This window comes from Vitis riparia, chromosome 7 (assembly GCF_004353265.1).
Source record: "Vitis riparia cultivar Riparia Gloire de Montpellier isolate 1030 chromosome 7, EGFV_Vit.rip_1.0, whole genome shotgun sequence".
Taxonomy (NCBI): domain Eukaryota; kingdom Viridiplantae; phylum Streptophyta; class Magnoliopsida; order Vitales; family Vitaceae; genus Vitis; species Vitis riparia.
The window spans coordinates 29,737,367-29,757,673 of record NC_048437.1 but is presented as its reverse complement, the minus strand read 5'-3'; the positions used below and the strand labels follow the sequence as shown (position 1 = coordinate 29,757,673).

The 20,307-nt window shown below is 33.9% G+C and overlaps 4 protein-coding genes across 4 annotated transcripts; 2 read left to right on the top strand and 2 right to left on the bottom strand.

Moving 5' to 3' along the window:
• Nucleotides 1-2,289: 2,289 nt before the first annotated feature.
• Nucleotides 2,290-5,192, top strand: LOC117919146 (3-ketoacyl-CoA synthase 2-like). Its single transcript, XM_034836241.1, has 2 exons — nucleotides 2,290-2,894; nucleotides 4,294-5,192. The coding sequence occupies exons 1-2, from the start codon at nucleotides 2,301-2,303 to the stop codon at nucleotides 5,095-5,097; spliced, it is 1,398 nt and encodes a 465-aa protein (XP_034692132.1). The 5' UTR covers nucleotides 2,290-2,300; the 3' UTR covers nucleotides 5,098-5,192.
• Nucleotides 5,193-5,914: 722 nt separating this feature from the next.
• Nucleotides 5,915-20,287, bottom strand: LOC117919148 (protein ELC-like). Its single transcript, XM_034836243.1, has 2 exons — nucleotides 19,133-20,287; nucleotides 5,915-6,140 (listed from the first exon to the last, which is right to left on the bottom strand). The coding sequence occupies exon 1, from the start codon at nucleotides 20,140-20,142 to the stop codon at nucleotides 19,144-19,146; it is 999 nt and encodes a 332-aa protein (XP_034692134.1). The 5' UTR covers nucleotides 20,143-20,287; the 3' UTR covers nucleotides 5,915-6,140; nucleotides 19,133-19,143.
• On the bottom strand, nucleotides 5,920-7,289 carry LOC117919147 (protein ELC-like). Its single transcript, XM_034836242.1, has one exon. It carries the CDS (start codon nucleotides 7,173-7,175, stop codon nucleotides 6,165-6,167), a length of 1,011 nt encoding a protein of 336 aa, XP_034692133.1. The 5' UTR covers nucleotides 7,176-7,289; the 3' UTR covers nucleotides 5,920-6,164.
• On the top strand, nucleotides 15,846-18,120 carry LOC117919149 (3-ketoacyl-CoA synthase 11-like). Its single transcript, XM_034836245.1, has 2 exons — nucleotides 15,846-15,862; nucleotides 17,302-18,120. Exon 2 carries the CDS (start codon nucleotides 17,362-17,364, stop codon nucleotides 18,106-18,108), a length of 747 nt encoding a protein of 248 aa, XP_034692136.1. The 5' UTR covers nucleotides 15,846-15,862; nucleotides 17,302-17,361; the 3' UTR covers nucleotides 18,109-18,120.
• Nucleotides 20,288-20,307: the final 20 nt, after the last annotated feature.

Below are 20,307 nucleotides of genomic sequence, written 5' to 3'. Positions count from 1 at the left end.
ATAACTTTTATAAAAAGTAATAAAATTAATCTCTTCGAACAAAATTACCTAAATAAATTCATAAGTTCTTATTGAATTTAAAAAGGAAATTTTAATTTCTTAAAGATCAATCTAAGGAAGGCCTCAGTAGTAAAAGAAGTGAAAATACACGTACCAATTCCAAGACATACTAGTTCTTATGGAGACCAAGGTCTAAAATGTCATAAAATTTTGACGGTATATCACCGAAATATCCTAAAATCGAAGGTGGTTGATACAATAACAAGCCCGAAATCTCAACCGTCCGATGTATCCTTTTATTCACACTTTTTCGTCCATTTTCACCAAAATTTTGGCCATTTTTATGCTACATCACACATTTTTTGAGTTGGATTGTCAAATCAAAATTTTGCAATGGGCTTTTATAGCCCAGCCCAATTGTTATCTCCCATACTGGGGCTCCTTTAAGATGAAGCCCAGCTCGGCCTGCTAGACACATTTGACTTATTCATTAATTAGGACCCCTGAACTCAGGCATGAAATGTATTGGGGTGCCATCAAGCTAACTTTGTTATTTGTTTCAAATCATATATGTACAGATGTCATATATGGAATTCATAAATGTAAATATCTTATATATATTATTCATTAATTAGAATAAAATTATTGTAAATGAATTAATTTTAAATATCATCTATTTTGTATAATTAAATATTAATTTATAAATAAAATTATCAACATTTTAAAATAAAAAAATACTTATACAAATATCATCATTTGTTTATGTCATTAAATACATTCAAATTAGATAAATCTTTATAAAATGTAGATTTAAATTTTGAATGTTATAAATTATGTCATCCATATATATCAATTTTTTAAACAAAACAATCTCAATATATTTATTATTACTTTTTATATTATGTCTTAGAATTATTCTCAATATGTTCATGACTTTTAATCAAGTTTATTTCATTGATATTTTGTGTCAAAATATTAACCAATATTTTTCAATATATTTTTATCTATTCGTAAAATCAAGTTACCGATATCGATAAAAACCAATATTTTCACCCTTGTTACGAATAACATTTTTTCCTTTTGAGAGCGTTTGGAATATATTATGCTTAAGGCATGTAGGACATATTCAAGGATACTTGGGTGCTCCTTTCATAATTTTGTTTTTTTTTAATTAAGTTTCTTGCCTAATATTCCTCGAACACCACTTTATGTTTCATGTTTATTTGTGTTATCCCTAAATGAATATGCAATAATTGTGAGTCTTTACGAGGAGAACAAGTAATAGAAAAATATATGAAGTCCAAACCAAAATGAATGAAACAAAATCATGAATTTAACTAAATAATTCATTAATATTACATAGATTTTATAAAAAAAATAAATATTTTTTCCTTTTGATTTTATTAAAAATTTATAAATTATGTTTATTTAAACCCTAGAAAATTAGTGTTTTTTATTAATAACATTTAAATATCATTACCTTTTTATCTTTCAAAAATTTAAAATTAAATTTATGTTTTTTAAGCCACAAGTCTATTTTGTTTGTATTTTGAAGGGCATTATGAATCAATAATATCATAAAATAAAATAAAATAAAATAAATTACTTTTATTAGCATTTTAATTTTTCTATCTATATAATATTACCATTCATCTAGAAGTTTATTCCTTTCACTCTTACTTTCGCAAAGGTTAAAGCAAAAAGGTTGGTGTTCCCTTTTCCCTTCATTATTTGATCTTTTGAAAGACATATACTTTCTTCCATTTTCGACTGGAGAAGAGCATTGAAATCACATAACTCTATGCTCCTTGGTTTTACGACAAGGGCAGACCATTAATATTTCCCATTTATGATAAAGATCAGACTATTAATGATTGGACGTACACCAGCCAATTAACCACACCTACCCACAAACCCACCCTCAACCCCTGGGATGGTGATGGGCCTCCTGGCACAATCTTTTCACATTTAAATGCATTAAGTTGGTAACATTTGGAATTAAAATAAACGGATTGATACGATTTTAGGGTTTTCTTTAGAATTCCACACAGTTAATTTTTTTTTATTAGAATGGAAATAAGAATTAATTTATATCATGTATTGAGATGGGTGCCACCCGTCCTGAACCTGTCCTTCTTGCTATCGCTGCAAAACCCTACATAATTGATAGTTAGGTTTCACTGGTTTCCCTAATAAATGCATCCATGTATCTCTTTCCCGCCTCTTAACCACCCCTATATAACTCATTCGCCTTCATCCCCTCTGATCATCGATTCATATACTCAAAAAAGAAAAAAAAAATGTCTCTAACCATCCCAAATTCTCTTTTCCAGTTCTTGACCAACCTCAACTTCACTTCCACTCCTGCAGTTATCTGCTTTACCCTACTGGTAGTTTTCATTTTAAACCTAATTTTCATCCTTAAGCCTTCACCTGAAATTTTCTTGCTAGATTTTGCATGCTACAAACCCCCCAGCTCTTTAGCATGCACCAAGGAAATGGTGCTTAAGAGGCTGAGACAGTATGGGGATTTCTCAGAGGAAAGTTTGGAATTCATGAAGAAAACATTGGAGACATTGGGCTCAGGCGAGTCCACGTACTTGCCGGAGGGACTGGTCAGGGAGCCGCCGGAGATGTCGAGGGAAGAGGCGAGAAAGGAGGCGGAGATGGTGATGTTCGGAGCTGTGGATGAGTTACTGGCGAAGACTGGAGTGAAGGGTGAGGAGATAGGGATAGTGGTGGTGAATTGTAGTAGTTTTAAGGTTGTGCCATCTCCGTCTTCCATGATTGTGAACAGATACAAGCTTGGTGAGGGTGTTTTGAGCTACAATCTTGGTGGGATGGGGTGCAGTGCTGGACTGTTAGCGATTGGGATGGCCAAGAACCTACTCAAGGTCGGTTAACATTCTTCTTTGAGTTCCTCGTCTCTCTCTCCCTTCACGTTCTTGGATTTTGTTTGAGTAGAAGGTGCATGCTTTTTCAAAAATTGATGTGTCATATTCCAGCTACTCAATTAAAAGTAGTGGAAAATTCTAAGCAAGAAATTTATCCAAGATATGGGGTGCATGGTTGGACCTTTGCTTTTCCACCACATGGGCAGCAGGGTCCAAATCCCCCTAGTTGGGCCAATTGGGCCTCCTAGTTTTCTGGTCTTTGGAATGCTAGTTGGGCCAGTTGGGCCCCCTAGTTAGTAGAGCCGGTCGGTCGATCCAGCTCTGAAAAAAATCAAAGACTGGAATAGACTACGTGATGTTGGATGAAATAGCCTACACCATTTTGGAGGAAGGACAGTGGAATAGGGGTTAAAGAAAAGGACAGTGGAATAGCCTTCATAACACTGGATAAGGATTCATTAAAGACTGGAATAGCCTACGTGATGTTGGAGGAAATTGACTACTTCCTGGTTGTGAAATAGTATTTCTAATATCTTTAATATTTAAAAAATAAAAATTTTTAAGTATTAAAAATATTAAAAACATTTTATAAAAATATACTTTACATCGTATCGGAGAACAGAATATTGCGCTCAAAAGTGTAAAAGTGTATTATCATCGATGGATGAGTCTAATAAAATTCTGGAACAAGGTATAAAGAAAAGTACAATGGACTTTTTTTGTTCCTTCTATTTTTTGCAAATAAAACTGAAACAAGATATATTTTATAGCAGGAGATTTATATGTTAATTAAATAACCAAAATGTTGCCCAAAGTTGTTTTTGTTATTTATATACTCAACAAGATGGAGTTTTGATCATTTTATTTAAAAATGAATTGATATTTAGTGAAGATATATTAAACCTTTTACGATATTCCAAGAATTATTTGAAGGATTTAAGAATGAGATAATTGTACAAAAAAAAAAAAAAAGATAGGTATAAATAAGGTTTTGTTTAGTAATTGATGTTTAAAACAATTTTTTGTTTTTTAGAATAAAAAAAACATGAAAATACATTTAACAATTAGAAAATAGAAGGTAGTTTTTTATTCTTAAAAACAAAAAAACAAAAAGATATATTGTTTTCATAAATCATTTTTTAGTCATTTTTATTACTTTTATAGTTTTTATAGTTTTAAAAAATAATTATATAAATATAAAAATGGTTTAAAATAAAGTATTATATATATAAATTAATTTTAAAATATAAAAAATATATTAAAAATATTTCAAGTTCCCATTCCATTTTTATTCTATAAAACATATTAAATTATTTTTTAAAAATAATTTTTGAAATGGTTTTCAAAAATATTTCCTAAACAAATCCTAATAAATTCCCCTCTTCTACAAGTACTGCAGGTGCACCGTAACTCTTATGCACTAGTAGTGAGCACAGAAAACATCACCCAGAATTGCTACATGGGCAATGATCCTCAAAAGCTCATATTCAACTGCACATTTCGCATGGGCGGAGCCGCTGTCCTCCTCTCCAACCGGCCCTTTGACCGCCGCTCCTCCAAGTACCAACTCATCCACACCATCCATAACAATACAGCAAGCTCTGATCGCTCATACAACTGCATCATCGAAGAAGAGGACCACGAGGACCACGTGGGTTTCACGTGCACCAAAGACCTCCTGGTCGTGGCAACCAACACCATTAGATCCAACCTCACCGCAACGGGCCCCCTAATCCTTCCCGCATCGGAACAGCTCCTCTGTCTCGCAAATCATCTAATCAGGTGTTTCCACGTGGCAAACATCTTGCCGTACGTGCCAAAATTCCAGCATGCGGTGGATCATTTTTTCCCTCACGTGGGTGGAAAACCGGTACTGGACGAAGTGGAGAGAAACTTGAGGGTAAGTGGAAAACAAATGGAAGCTTCTAGAATGACACTGTGCAGATTTGGGAATTTATCCGGTAGTTCAGTGTGGTATGAACTCTCCTATGCTGAGGCCAAGGCTAGGGTCAAAAAGGGTGATCGCGTGTGGCAGATTGCATATGGGTCTGGGTTCAAGTGCAGTAGTGTGATCTGGAAGGCGATGAGGACCGTTGATCGTGAGGAAAAGATGAATCCTTGGAGGGATGTGATTGATCAGTTTCCAGTCGTTGACCCACAGAGCGCAGGAACATTTCCCTTCTATTTTGAGCCATCCAAATGAACAAAATGGCGATCGTACGACTTGTGTTTTTCTACTATTGTATTTTAAAAGAATTTTTATTGAATAAAAATTTAAGGATGAATTTTTATTTGAAATTTCATTATGCAATCTTCATTATATTGTGTGAGAGAGAAGGTGAATGAAAATAAAAAATAAAAATGTTTTAATTGTTTTCACTTATTTTTTATATAGGATATTTAACAAATGGGGAATATGTTTGATAATAAAAAGAAAACAAAAAAAATGATAATTTTAAATAATATATTTTAATTATTTGTGCTTATTTTTTATAATTATTTTAAAAAATAATTACATAAAATACTAAGAATGATAAAAGATAAAAATATTATATTTTAAAGTTAATTTTAAATTTATTAAAAAGATTTTAAGTTTCCAAATAAATTTTTATTGTACAAAACATGATAAAAGTGTTTTTATAAATTGTTTTTTCAAGTACTTCCCAAACAAAGCTTTAAATTCAAATTTGAATTCACCGCCTGGGTTTAGAAATCCCATTTGACTGGGGTTGGTGTCTGGGGTTTGGCTGGGTTGGGCTGCAATGTACAATTTGTACGTGTTTTTGCTTAACTCGGCCTCAACTACCCTTACCCACTGTTTGGTAGATGAGAAAACTCAAACTCAAGAAAGTCTAAGAAAATTTATGGAACCGTTTCTCCCAAGAAACACTCCTGCTTACCTATGGAACTTTGGACTTTACTACCACCTATATATTTGACTCCAATATATATAACCCTAGTGACATGTCTAGATACAAATAAGTTCATATACTAGTACGGAGGGTGTCAAAGAATGAAGATTTCCAGGCAAAAACACACAATTAATTATTTCCATTTCATATCTTTTCACCCCATGGCTGAAAGGAATTACAACAATATAAGAGTCATATTGAGTAGAAAATGGGAGGGAAGAACAGTAACACAATTACGTAAATCATATGGATACTATCGGCTCTAAATGACTTTAAAATGCGTCTACGAGATTAAGAAGAGCCTTTGATTGAGGAACTTTTTCCCCTATTGTACCAAATTGGAACCTAGCCCTTCAATTCAATGAAGCCAATGGAGTATGTCGGGACCCTTTAGTTTGAGTAGCATGGCCCTGTTGAAGAACTGCTCCCTTGCAGTGACTCTCACCTTTTTTATGTAATCTCGAAGGGTCACCACCCCCTGTTCTACAGCCTTGTCCAACTCATACATCAAGTCTTCCATGGCCTTATCCCCAGCCAATTGATCAAGCACCAGTTCCGACTCCTCGTCCGCCGCTTCAATCACATCCTCCATTCGCTCTTCCCCGGTAACAGCCATAACATTTTTTGGATCATTAAAAGTTACCCAATTCATAAGCATATCCGCCTCGTCTGTCAGCTCCTTCACCCTCCTTTTCAGCTTCTTCTTCTCATGATCAAGCCCCATGACTATACTTGTAGCAATCCCAACTCTCTTCACCATTTCCCCTTGCAGGGCTGACAGCTCCTCTATTTCTTCTGCTGTTTTAGCCCTGATTGCCGCTATGTCGTAGTGCAGGCGCCCGGCAAGCCTGTCAAGAGCTTCCTGTTTGGATACAAGTGAGGGGTGGGTGAAGCTTGAAGCTGGCAAATACACAAAAGGGTGGTCATGGGAGAAGAGCTTGACAAGGTTATGGACAAAATCAGAGAGATTGGAATGAGGGTGGTTCCAGTATATGAGGTAAGGGGAGGCGGTGGCACCGGAAGAATCCACAAAAGGATGGTTGCCATGGATTGGGGAGGTGGGATCTGATGAGACAAACACAAGTGGAGCCATAAAAGGGTAGTTTTCATGGAGCCAAATATTAATGGGGATAGGAGGTGTGGACTGAGACACATGGAGATAGCCCCTTACATTCAGCAGGTTGACAGTGGAGCCATTATCATGAAAAAATGGATCAACAGAAGGGCTTAGGTTGGGGAAATTCTGAATCAAGGAAATGAGGTGTTTTCTAATGAGCCATTTCTGATCAGGGTCGGTGTAGGACACAGCAAAAGGGCCAGTGCAGGAAAGGGCAGTTTCAATAAATCGAATCGGAGATGGTGGTGCCATTTGAGAGATACATAAGCTTGGATCATCGATCAGAAGCTGAAATGTTGAGAAGTAAGAATTTTACAAGCTTTTGTTCTCCAACTACCAAATAAAAAAAGACCCACAAGGCACAAGACCTAAGTCAACCTAACAGCTTCTTTGAAGTGTTCTTCTACCGAAAAGGAGGTTTCCAAGTCCCTCTAATTGTCTATTTCTCTCCCATTCATACGCAAGTCAATGCGACTACAAAGCAATTTTTTTCCTTTAATAAAACAAGATGGATAAGTCTGATCTTATAAAACCATCATATCCAAAAGGGTTATCATCAACTGTATGAATGGCCCAGAATTAAAGAAGAATTCAAAGGTTTTCTGTGCCTTGACTAACAGATTCTCACTGCCCGAAAGGGGACCTCATGAGCCAAAGTCATCACAAAAAACAACGGTCCCAAGCTAGGCAGTTGGTCTATATATTCTATAGCACAAACCAAAGGTGGGGAATTTTGACTTGAGGGCTTTGCTATGATTTGGATTTTGTAGACGATAAGGGATGGATGGGGAAACGATGCTGTTCTTCTAGAGAATGACATTGAAAAAATGAGCCTAGGATGACCGTGTAAAATTGGAAATGGTTAATTGATGGGTGCGTTACGTGGGATAGGTCAAACCCCGTTATGAGCCTTTGGATGGTTGTGCCGAGCGATTACCTCATCAACAGCCAGATTTTTGGACGGAATGGTAACGTCTAATTTTTGTAAAGCAAAAGTTTGTTTGAAAACTTAAAATATTTTTAACTTATTTTTAATATTTATAGGTATGTATTCAAAATAATTTTTATATCTAGTATTTTTTTAATTATTCTATATGATTATATAATTATTTTTTTAAATAACATTTGGAATATAAGTGAAAATAATATAAAATAATTAAAAATTATTTTTTAAAAACATTCTGTTTTTTGTTATTAAAAAAATATAAAAAATTTTTAATTCTCAAATATATTTTTTGTGTTTTTTTTTATAAAAAAAAAAATCAAAAACTGTTTTAAAAAATAGTTGTTAAACATACCCTTGATTTCTTAATCAGAAGGGTTTTAGAAATTAAGATCGCAAAATATGAAAGTATGACTATATCATATCACCATGCTAAGTGTAATAGAGGTAGAAGTATTGGATACTTTCTCCTTGAGCAATGGATTATTTTTCTGTTTGTTTCTTGGGTAAATGGGACAAATTCTATGTAAAATAAACAATGTGATCCGGCACTAGAAGCCATGAGTTGATAAGTGAATCAAGACATAAAATATCAATTCATGCCATGAGATCATAATAGAATCCATCTATGATTGTATGATCTATGGACATCTTTAAAAAATAAAAAAATAAAAAAATATACATAAACAAAGTATCACTGGGATTTTTTAATTTTTCCCCTTATCATTGAATTTTTTATTTTTATTATTTTTATTTATGAGAGAGTTAGATGAGTGTTGAGCAAGTTTCTTAGGGGAAACCTCCTGAAATGGCAAACCCTTTTGTCAGCAGGAATAGGTAATACAAAGACTACAGTGATCATATGGGCTACTGTGATGCCATAGCTTGACTTATAATATTGAAAAATAAAAAATAAATTAAAAGAAAAAGGAAAAGAAACCACAATCAAAGCAATGGACTGCCCCAGAAGAACTTTCCAAAAATGAACCACCCTAAACCCATGGATTGAAATCATTGGGATTGCATCCATGCTTCCTTGAACTACAAGTGATTACACTAGAGGACTTTCAAAAATAAAAAAAATAAATAAATAAAAAGAGGAAAAAAAATTTGTTTAAAAAGCATAATGAATGTAACTTTATTTGGGGTACTTCTCTTTTTTCTTTTTTTCTTTTTTTTTACTTTAAATTAAAGTTAAAAGTTAAATTTGAAGTAATAATTTTTAAACACTAATATTAGTATTATAAAAGTTTTATTAAATTTGAAAAAGTTTTTTTTTTTATATAAGGCTAAAAAAAAGCCATGTCTCTAATCATCCCAAATTCTCTCTTCCAGTTCTTGACCAACCTCAACTTCACTTCCACTCCTGCAGTTATCTGCTTTACCCTAATGGTAGTTTTCATGTTAAACCTAATTTTCATCCTTAAGCCTTCACCTGAAATTTTCTTGCTAGATTTTGCATGCTACAAACCCCCCAGCTCTTTAGCATGCACCAAGGAAATGGTGCTTAAGAGGCTGAGACAGTATGGGGATTTCTCAGAGGAAAGTTTGGAATTCATGAAGAAAACATTGGAGACATTGGGCTCAGGCGAGTCCACGTACTTGCCGGAGGGACTGGTCAGGGAGCCACCGGAGATGTCGAGGGAAGAGGCGAGAAAGGAGGCGGAGATGGTGATGTTCGGAGCTGTGGATGAGTTACTGGCGAAGACTGGAGTGAAGGGTGAGGAGATAGGGATAGTGGTGGTGAATTGCAGTAGTTTTAAGGTTGTGCCATCTCTACAGCATTCAAAAAATCGGTCGAGTCCGATACGACTCGGCCGAGTCGTATCCGCCTCGAAGTGGACCGCGACCAGTCCAATACCAGATACCTAGACTCGGCCTGAATCGGTTGGACTCGGATGAGTCGACCGATATTCCGAGTTAACTCGGTCAACTCGGGGAAAAAATTCAATAGATTCTCTACAAAAAGCCCCACAACAAATCTTGATTTTTCAGAGAAATCAGAGATTCCTCTGCAAAAGAAAACCTATGAAACCTATAAAAATTTAAAAAAAACGTGAAGATTTGAAACAAACCTGTGAGTCTGTGACCCTTTCAAAAGCCTTTAAAAAGAGGCTCGGTTGAAGAAATCCACCATTGCCGGAGTCTATAATCTTCATCTTTGGTGCGGTGCTTGGTGGAACCGTGGAAGGTAGCAGATCGTGCCACGAGAGGCTGCGTAGGCGTCTTCGTGGTTTGGGGAAGAAGACAGAGGGCTGCCGGCTGCATCAGTGCATCAGAGCATCTTCGTGGTGTTGCTGTGTTGGGGAAGAAGAAGAAGAAGAGGGCAAAACATGTGTTGCTGTGTAGGGGCTGTTGCTGTTTTGGGGAAGAAGAAGAAGATAGAGGCAAAACACGGTGTTGCTGGGGAAGAAGAAGAAACAGAGGGCAGGGGGTTAGGGCAGCCTGGGCAAAGAGGTTTGACCGGTAGGTAATAAATTCATATAAACTTATATTGAATAATTTAATTCAATTATTGAATAGGTTAGAAGCAGATAGCGAAATTCTGATACTTTTATTACTTGATTTAATAGGATTTAGTCCTGCAAATCTTAATGGAAGTCAAGTGTTCCTAATTTATATGATATATTATTCATTTTCAATTTAATATATGTAATCTCTATATATAATTGAATATTGTTGCTATATATAATTTGTTATTCATTTTCAAATATTATTGCCATATATCTTATAAACTAAATAAGATATAATTAATAATTTTAAATTATTTCATGAATTTTTTAATTTTTAAAAATAATTTTGAAATTAAAAAACCAATCTAATTAATTACATATAAAATAATTTTTTTTATAATATTATGTTGATAATTCAATTCTAAATGAGTACATGGAATGAAAATTTTGACTCATTTTTAAAAAGTTAAACTTTATTAATTATTCAATTTAAATAAAATATTATAAAAAATTATTAGTTTAAATATTTATTATTAATTTTTAACCCAAAAATGATAAAGATGTTAATATTTTTATGTTTCTAACATATGCTAAAATAGTATTTTTTTTTATAAAAATAAAATAAAATTAACCTATAATTTTATTTAATATCATATATATAATATGTTATTCCTTTTCAAATTAATATATATAATCTTTATATATGGTTTAATATGTTGCTATATATAATCTATTATTTCTTTTCAAATACTAAATAAGATATAATTAATAATTTTAAATTATTTCATGAATTTTTTAATTTTTAAAAATAATTTTGAAATTAAAAAACCAATCTAATTAATTACATATAAAATAAATTTTTTTATAATATTATGTTGATAATTCAATTCTAAATGAGTACATGGAATGAAAATTTTGACTCATTTTTAAAAAGTTAAACTTTATTAATTATTCAATTTAAATAAAATATTATGAAAAATTATTAGTTTAAATATTTATTATTAATTTTTAACCCAAAAAATGATAAAGATGTTAATATTTTTATGTTTCTAACATATGCTAAAATAGTATTTTTTTTATAAAAATAAAATAAAATAAACCTATGATTTTATTATAATATCATATATATAATATGTTATTCCTTTTCAAATTAATATATATACTCTCTATATATGGTTTAATATTGTTGTTATATATAATCTATTATTTCTTTTCAAATATTGTTCCTATATGTCTTATAAACTAAATAAGACATAATTAATAATTTTAAATTATTTCATGAATTTTTAAATTTTTAAAAATATAATGTACAAGAAATTGTCTTGAATACTTTAAAAATATCACTCAATTTTCTATTAGTATAAATAAATTTAGATTATATTAGTGACAAAAAATTTCCCTATTACTCAATTACATTAATACTATATTGCAAAATTAAATTACTATACAAAATTAATCATTATTGAAATTTTTTTCTTCAAATAATCATAAATGATTTAATAATACGGAATGAAGGGTATGCATTTACATGGTCAATTACATTGATTTTAATTTAAAAAACATATAAATAAGTGGAAAACAAAAGATGATGAACTTAGGTGAGATCGTGTTTATTGCTTTTTAGTACAATTTATTTTTATATGGCAACAATATGAAACATATAAGTGAGTGGAAAATTGAATATTATAATTCTTATATAAATGTGTTTATATATATATTCAATTTGAAAAGTAAATTGTTTTCCTTTTATACATGGTTAGGTTAAAATTTTAAAATGGCTTCAAAACACGATATTGGTTGGGAACATGCAAAACCTGTTGGTGGTAGTAGAAGAACCACAAAGTGTAAATATTGTGGGAAAGTTATACATGGCGGTATAACAAGATTAAAGCAACACATCGCACATATATCTAGACAAGTGGAAGGATGTCCACGTGTACCAGTAGAAGTGTCACATAGTGTTAGACAACATATGTCTAATACTTCAAAAGAAAAAGCACAGTTAAAGAAAAAAAAAAGAACGACTTTTGAATTCCTTAAATAGAGATAATTTCTATGAAATTGATGAGGGTATTTCTGATGATGAAATTGAGGAAGTTGCTATGGCTGATTTTGAAAGAAGACAAATGAAACAAGCAATGAAAAAAAGTCGTCGAATTTTTGAAGAAGGTGGACAAGAGCATCAGCAGGGTGGTAGTTCCTCACAACCTTCTAATGCTAGGATTAAGTGCGGACTGACACGTAGCTTCAGTGTAAGAGAAGGAGCTAGCATACCTCCAAAAGGAATTGATCCCTACATGTCCTTATCAAAGCAGAAATCAATAAAAAGCTTGTTTTCTACTGAAGGCGTGAAGAAAGTGAGTAAAGCTATTTCTAAATTCTTTCTCTTTAATGCAATACCCTTTAATGCAGCTGACAGTGAGCCTTACTATCAATCAATGATTGATACCATAGCAGAAGCAAGTCCAGACATCAAGGGTCCCACGGGATACCAAATTGGAAATACATATTTGGAAGAGGAGGTGCAAGAACTTGAGGTATACATAACAACATTAAAGGCTAAATGACTTATATATGGGTGCACAATCATGTGTGATGGTTGGAGTTCTAGGACTAGAAAGCCTATCATCAATTTCATGATTTATTATGATAGAAGTATGATATACCATTCTTCAGTTGACACTACCAACATACCTAAGACAGCAGACTACATCTTTTCCCTTATGGATAAAGTTGTAGAGGAGGTTGGGGAGGAAAATGTTGTTCAAGTAGTCATTGATAATGAGGCAAGTTTTAAAGCAGCCGGTATGTTGTTGATGAAGAAGCGAAAGCATTTGTTTTGGTCTCCTTGTGCAGCCCATTGTATTGATTTAATGCTTGAAGATATTGGAAGCATGAAGCAGATTAAGGAGACATTAGATCAAGCTAAGATGATCACAGGATTTATTTATAATAGCTTGAAAGTGGTGAATTTGATGAAAGTGTTCACCAAGGATAGAGATCTGTTAAGGCCAGGAATAACCCTTTTGCCACTGAATTCATTTCACTGAGAGTCTTATACGTTATGAGGCTGATTTGAAGAGAATGTGCACAACAAATGAGTGGCGTGAATTCAATAAAGATAGGAGCAGAAAAAGTGTAAGAGATAAGGTATCCAACCTTATCTTAACTGATCGATTTTGGAAGAAGGCCGGAGAAGTTCAAACCATCATGGAACCTCTCGTCAAAGTATTGAAATTGGTTGATCAATATAAAAAGCCCACACTATCAATCATTTATGAAGCAATGGATAGAGCTAAATTGGCTATCAAGGCATCGGTCAAGCAATGGGAAAAGTATTGGGAAGTCATTGATAGAAGGTGGGAAGGTCAATTGCACAGACATTTGCATGCTGCAGGTAATAAAAAAATTCTTTATATATTTTTTATTAATTTTTTTAAGTACAAATAATTATAAACTGATCATTATTTAACTTATGGCAGCATATTTTTTAAATCCAATGTTCCAATATTCAAAGCATTTCTCCAACCATCCGGAAATTAAAGTTGGATTAAAGAAGGTTATCAAGAGATTAGAGCCAGATTTGGATAGACAAGCAAAAGCTATTAACGAGGTATAATAATAGTTTGTGACCTTTATATAATGCATTTTGTATATGTAATGTGCATTAACAAAAAAAAAAAAAAAAATTGTTAATGATGTAGGTGAAATTATTTGTTGACGGCCAATGAGAATTTGGAAGTGCACTCACAAAGAAAGCAATAAATCAATCTATTCCAGGTACTCAATACATTTATGTCTATTACAAATAAGAAGTTATCATCATTTTTTGTTAAATATATCATAGTGATTAATAAGTATGCATTTTCTTTATTATAGCTGAACGGTGGAACAACTATGGCGATGAAGGTCCACATCTACAAAAGATTGCTGTTAAAATTTTAAGCCAAACTTGTTCTTCATCAGGTTGTGAAAGAAATTGGAGCACATGGTCATTGATTCACACAAAGTTGCGCAACCGTTTGGCAATGAAAAAGTTGCATAAGTTAGTTTATGTGCACTACAATATGCGACTTCGAGTTAAGAATTTGATGCCAAAGCGAAGCAATGAAGATTTATACAATCCAATTGATCTTAATCATATCTTTAATGATGATGATATATTAGATGAGTGGATACGAGAAGGAGAGGAGCCTATTTTATCATCTGATAATTTGGATTGGTTGGATAAAGGTCTTCCCACTAATGAAAAAGGTAGAGAAAAAAATGTTGATTCCCGTCGTAAAGGTAAGGCTTCTAGAACAATTTCTTCAAGTTCTAGTAGTGATGATGGTGACAATAGGGGCAGTAGGCGGGGTGGTGGCACTAGTGGGGGCAATAGAGGAGTTGGTGGCACTAGTGAGGGTATTGGGGAGATGGTAGTACTGGGGGCGGTTATGTTAGTCAAGTAGATCCTGGCATGTCATGGGCACAAGGAGGTGAAAATTACTATGCCACACAAGATACAGATCATGGATATCGACCAGGGATATGGGAACAACGAAAGCATTTGGAAAGACTAACTACATTTCCCAGCGATGATGATTATTCTAGCGGGCATAATTATCATAGATCAAATCATCACCGTATTGATGAGCACTTACAAAATTTGGGTATAGGATCAATGTCGTATTTCAGAGGGGTAGATGATAGATCATATCACAACTTTAGAGACCGTGATAACTCTTCCAGTACTTTTAGTAGAAATGATTTTAATCAATTTCCAATGATGCATCCAGAGGGATATTCAAATACTGGAACACGAGCTAGTGACTCATATGGATATGATCAATCTTCTAGTAGCAGTAGCATTGCTTATCGAGGTTTTGGATACTATCAAGCTGGTGTTGATCCCGAACAGCCTTCGAAACCATATTTTCCTGATTATGGATCATCAAGCCAATCATCTCACCCACCATATTTGACTTATGAACCACTCTTTCAATCATATCCTCACTACGTGAATTGCCACCTGAATTTGTATGCTCGTCATAGGACTGATGATGATGATGATTTTGAACCCCCTCGTCATTTAACATGGAATTGATTGTTGTATTGTATGTTGTGTTAGTAAAAATGTTATTATATTTGAAATAAAATAATTTTCTTTTTATTAGTATTATCATAAATAACTTTGAGTAGATACTTTTATAACTATTTAAATAATGTTAAATGTGAGACAATTTTATTTTTTATTTTTTATTTTTTTGAGCTTATTTAATTGTATATATTTTTATGATGATTTACATAATGTTTTTATATTTTTTTGAATTTTCTAATTAGCTTATTTTACGTATCGTCCGATACCGGGCCGATACACCGAGACCGATACGCCTCGGGACCCTCTGAGTCAGTGACCGATACCGCGACTTTAAACCATGCATCTCTGTCTTCCATGTTGTGAACAGATACAAGCTTGGTGAGGGTGTTTTGAGCTACAATCTTGGTGGGATGGGGTGCAGTGCTGGACTGTTAGCGATTGGATGGCCAAGAACCTACTCAAGGTCGGTTAACATTCTTCTTTGAGTTCCTCGTCTCTCTCTCCCTTCACGTTCTTGGATTTTGTTTGAGTAGAAGGTGCATGCTTTTTCAAAAATTGATGTGTCATATTCCAGCTACTCAATTAAAAGTAGTGGAAAATTCTAAGCAAGAAATTTATCCAAGATATGGGGTGCATGGTTGGACCTTTGCTTTTCCACCATATGGGCAGCAGGGTCCAAATCCCCCTAGTTGGGCCAATTGGGCCTCCTAGTTTTCTGGTCTTTGGAATGCTAGTTGGGCCAGTTGGGCCCCCTAGTTAGTAGAGCCGGTCGGTCGATCGATCCAGCTCTGAAAACACTCAAAGACTGGAATAGACTACGTGATGTTGGATGAAATAGACTACACCATTTTGGAGGAAGGACAGTGGAATAGGGGTTAAAGACAAGGACAGTGGAATAGCCTTCATAACACTGGATAAGGATTCATTAAAGACTGGAATGGCCTACGTGATGTTGACCACTTCCTAACAGTCGAATACACTGTAAGCTTATCTGGTAGTGAGTCTTTCTAATATCTTTAATATTTTAAAAATAAAATTTTTTTAAGTATTAAAAATATTAAAAATACTTTATAAAATCACTATCAAATATACTCTATATCATATTAAAGAACAAAATATTGCGCTTAAGAATGTATTATTGTCATGAGTCTAATAAAATTCTTGAACAAGGTATGAAGAAAAGGACAATGGACTTTTTTTGTTCCTTCTATTTTTTGAAAATGAAACTGAAACAAGATATATTTTATAGCAGGAGATTTATATGTTAATTAAATAACTAAAATGTTGCCCAAATTGTTTTTGTTATTTATATACTCAACAAGATGGAGTTTTGAATTTTATTTAAAAATGAATTGATATTTAGTGAAGATATATTAAACCTTTTAAGATATTCCAAGAATTATTTGAAGGATTTAAGAATAAGATAATTGTATAAAAAATAAAAAAATGAAAGAAAAAAAAAAGATATGTATAAATAAGGTTTTGTTTAGTAATTGATGTTTAAAACAATTTTTTATTTTTTAGAATTAAAAAAATATGAAAACACATTTAACAATTAGAAATCGGAACATAGTTTTTTATTCTTAAAAACAAAAATATATATATATTGTTTTCATATAACATTTTTTAATTATTTTTCATTACTTTTATATTTTTTCTATGATTTATTTTAAAAAATAATTATATAAATATAAAAATGGTTAAAATAAAGTATTATATATAAAAATTAATTTTAAAATATTAAAAATATAAAAAAATGTATTAAAAATATTTCAAGTTCCTTTTCCATTTTTATTCTATAAAACATATTAAATTATTTTTAAAAAATATTTTTTGAAATGGTTTTCAAAAATATTTCCTAAACAAATCCTAATAAATTCTCCTCTTCTACAAGTACTGCAGGTGCACCGTAACTCTTATGCACTAGTAGTGAGCACAGAAAACATCACCCAGAATTGCTACATGGGCAATGATCCTCAAAAGCTCATATTCAACTGCACATTTCGCATGGGCGGCGCCGCTGTCCTCCTCTCCAACCGGCCCTTTGACCGCCGCTCCTCCAAGTACCAACTCATCCACACCATCCATAACAATACAGCAGGCTCTGATCGCTCATACAACTGCATCATCGAAGAAGAGGACCACGAGGACCACGTGGGTTTCACGTGCACCAAAGACCTCCTGGTCGTGGCAACCAACACCATTATATCCAACCTCACCGCAACGGGCCCCCTAATCCTTCCCGCATCGGAACAGCTCCTCTGTCTCGCAAATCATCTAATCAGGTGTTTCCACGTGGCAAACATCTTGCCGTACGTGCCAAAATTCCAGCATGCGGTGGATCATTTTTTCCCTCACGTGGGTGGAAAACCGGTGCTGGACGAAGTGGAGAGAAACTTGAGAGTAAGTGGAAAACAAATGGAAGCTTCTAGAATGACACTGTACAGATTTGGGAATTTATCCGGTAGTTCAGTGTGGTATGAACTCTCCTATGCTGAGGCCAAGGCTAGGGTCAAAAAGGGTGATCGCGTGTGGCAGATTGCATATGGGTCTGCTGGGTTCAAGTGCAGTAGTGTGATCTGGAAGGCGATGAGGACCGTTGATCGTGAGGAAAAGATGAATCCTTGGAGGGATGTGATTGATCAGTTTCCAGTCGTTGACCCACAGAGCGCAGGAACATTTCCCTTCTATTTTGAGCCATCCAAATGAACAAAATGGCGATCGCACGGCTTGTGTTTTTCTACTACTGTATTTTAAAAGAATTTTTATTGAATAAAATTTAAGGATGAATTTTTATTTGAAATTTCATTATACAATCTTCGTTATTTTGTGTGGGAGAGGAGGTGAATGAAAATAAGAAATAAAAATATTTTAATTATTTTCACTTATTTTTTTTATAATATATTTAATAAACAGGAAGCATGTTTGATAATAAAAAAAAACAAACAAAAATGATAATTTTAATTGTTTTAGTTTTTTTTATAATTGTTTTAAAAAATAATTACATAAAATGCTGAGAATGATAAAAAATAAAAATATTATATTTTAAAGTTATTTTTAAATTAGTTAAAAATATTTTAAGTTTCAAAATAAACTTTTATGGTACAAAACATGATATAAAAGTGTTTTTCAAAATTGTTATTTCAAGTAACAAAGCTTTAAATTTAAATTGGAATTCAACACCTGGGTTTAGAGATCCCATTTGACTGGGGTTGGAGTAGCAGCTCTACTGACTTGCATACTTGGGTTTGGCTGGGTTGGGCTGCAATGTACAATTTGTACGTGTTTTTGCTTAACTCGGCCTCAACTACCCTTACCCACTGTTTGGTAGATGAGAAAACTCAAACTCAAGAAAGTCGAAGAAAATTGATGGAACCGTTTCTCCCAAGAAACACTCCTGCTTACCTATGGAACTTTGGACTTTACTACCACCTATATATTTGACTCCAATATATATAAAGTTCATATACTAATACGGAGGGTGTCAAAGAATGAAGATTTCCAGGCAAAAACACACAATTAATTATTTCCATTTCATATCTTTTCACCCCATAGCTGAAAGGAATTACAACAATATACAAGTCATATTGAGTAGAAAATGGAAGAGAAGAACAGTAACACAATTACGTAAATCATATAGATACTATCGGCTCTAAATGACTTTAAAATGCGTCTACGAGATTAAGAAGAGCCTTTACGTATATTAATTGAGGAACTTTTTCCCCTATTATACCAAATTGGAACCTAGCCCTTCAATTCAATGAAGCCATGGAGTAGCATGGCCCTGTAGAAGAACTGCTCCCTTGCAGTGGCTCTCACTTCTTTTATGTAGGCTTGAAGGGTCACCACCCCCTGTTCAACAGCCTTGTCCAACTCATACATCAAGTCTTCCATGGCATTATCCCTAGCCAATTGATCAAGCACCACTTCCGACTTCTCATCCGCCGCTTCAATCACATCCTCCATTCGATCTTCCCCGGTAACAGCCATAACATTCTTTGGATCATTAAAAGTTACCCAATTCATAAGCATATCCGCCTCGTCTGTCAGCTCCTTCACCCTCCTTTTCAGCTTCTTCTTCTCATGATCAAGCCCCATCACTATACTTGTAGCAATCCCAACTCTCTTCACCATTTCCCCTTGCAGGGCTGACAGCTCCTCGATTTCTTCTGCTGTTTTAGCCCTGATTGCCGCTATGTCGTAGTGCAGGCGCCCGGCAAGCCTGTCAAGAGCTTCCTGTTTGGATACAAGTGAGGGGTGGGTGAAGCTTGAAGCTGGCAAATACACAAAAGGGTGGTCATGGGAGAAGAGCTTGACAAGGTTATGGACAAAATCAGAGAGATTGGAATGAGGGTGGTTCCAGTATATGAGGTAAGGGGAGGCGGTGGCACCGGAAGAATCCACAAAAGGATGGTTGCCATGGATTGGGGAGGTGGGATCTGATGAGACAAACACAAGTGGAGCCATAAAAGGGTAGTTTTCATGGAGCCAAATATTAATGGGGATAGGAGGTGTGGACTGAGACACATGGAGATAGCCCCTTACATTCAGCAGGTTGACAGTGGAGCCATTATCATGAAAAAATGGATCAACAGAAGGGCTTAGGTTGGGGAAATTCTGAATCAAGGAAATGAGGTGTTTTCTAATGAGCCATTTCTGATCAGGGTCGGTGTAGGACACAGCAAAAGGGCCAGTGCAGGAAAGAGCAGTTTCAATAAATCGAATCGGAGATGGTGGTACCATTTGAGAGATACATAAGCTTGGATCATCGATCAGAAGCTGAAATGTTGAGAAGTAAGAATTTTACAAGCTTTTGTTCTCCAACTACCAAATAAAAAAAGACCCACAAGGCACAAGACCTAAGTCAACCTAACAGCTTCTTTGAAGTGTTCTTGTACCGAAAAGGAG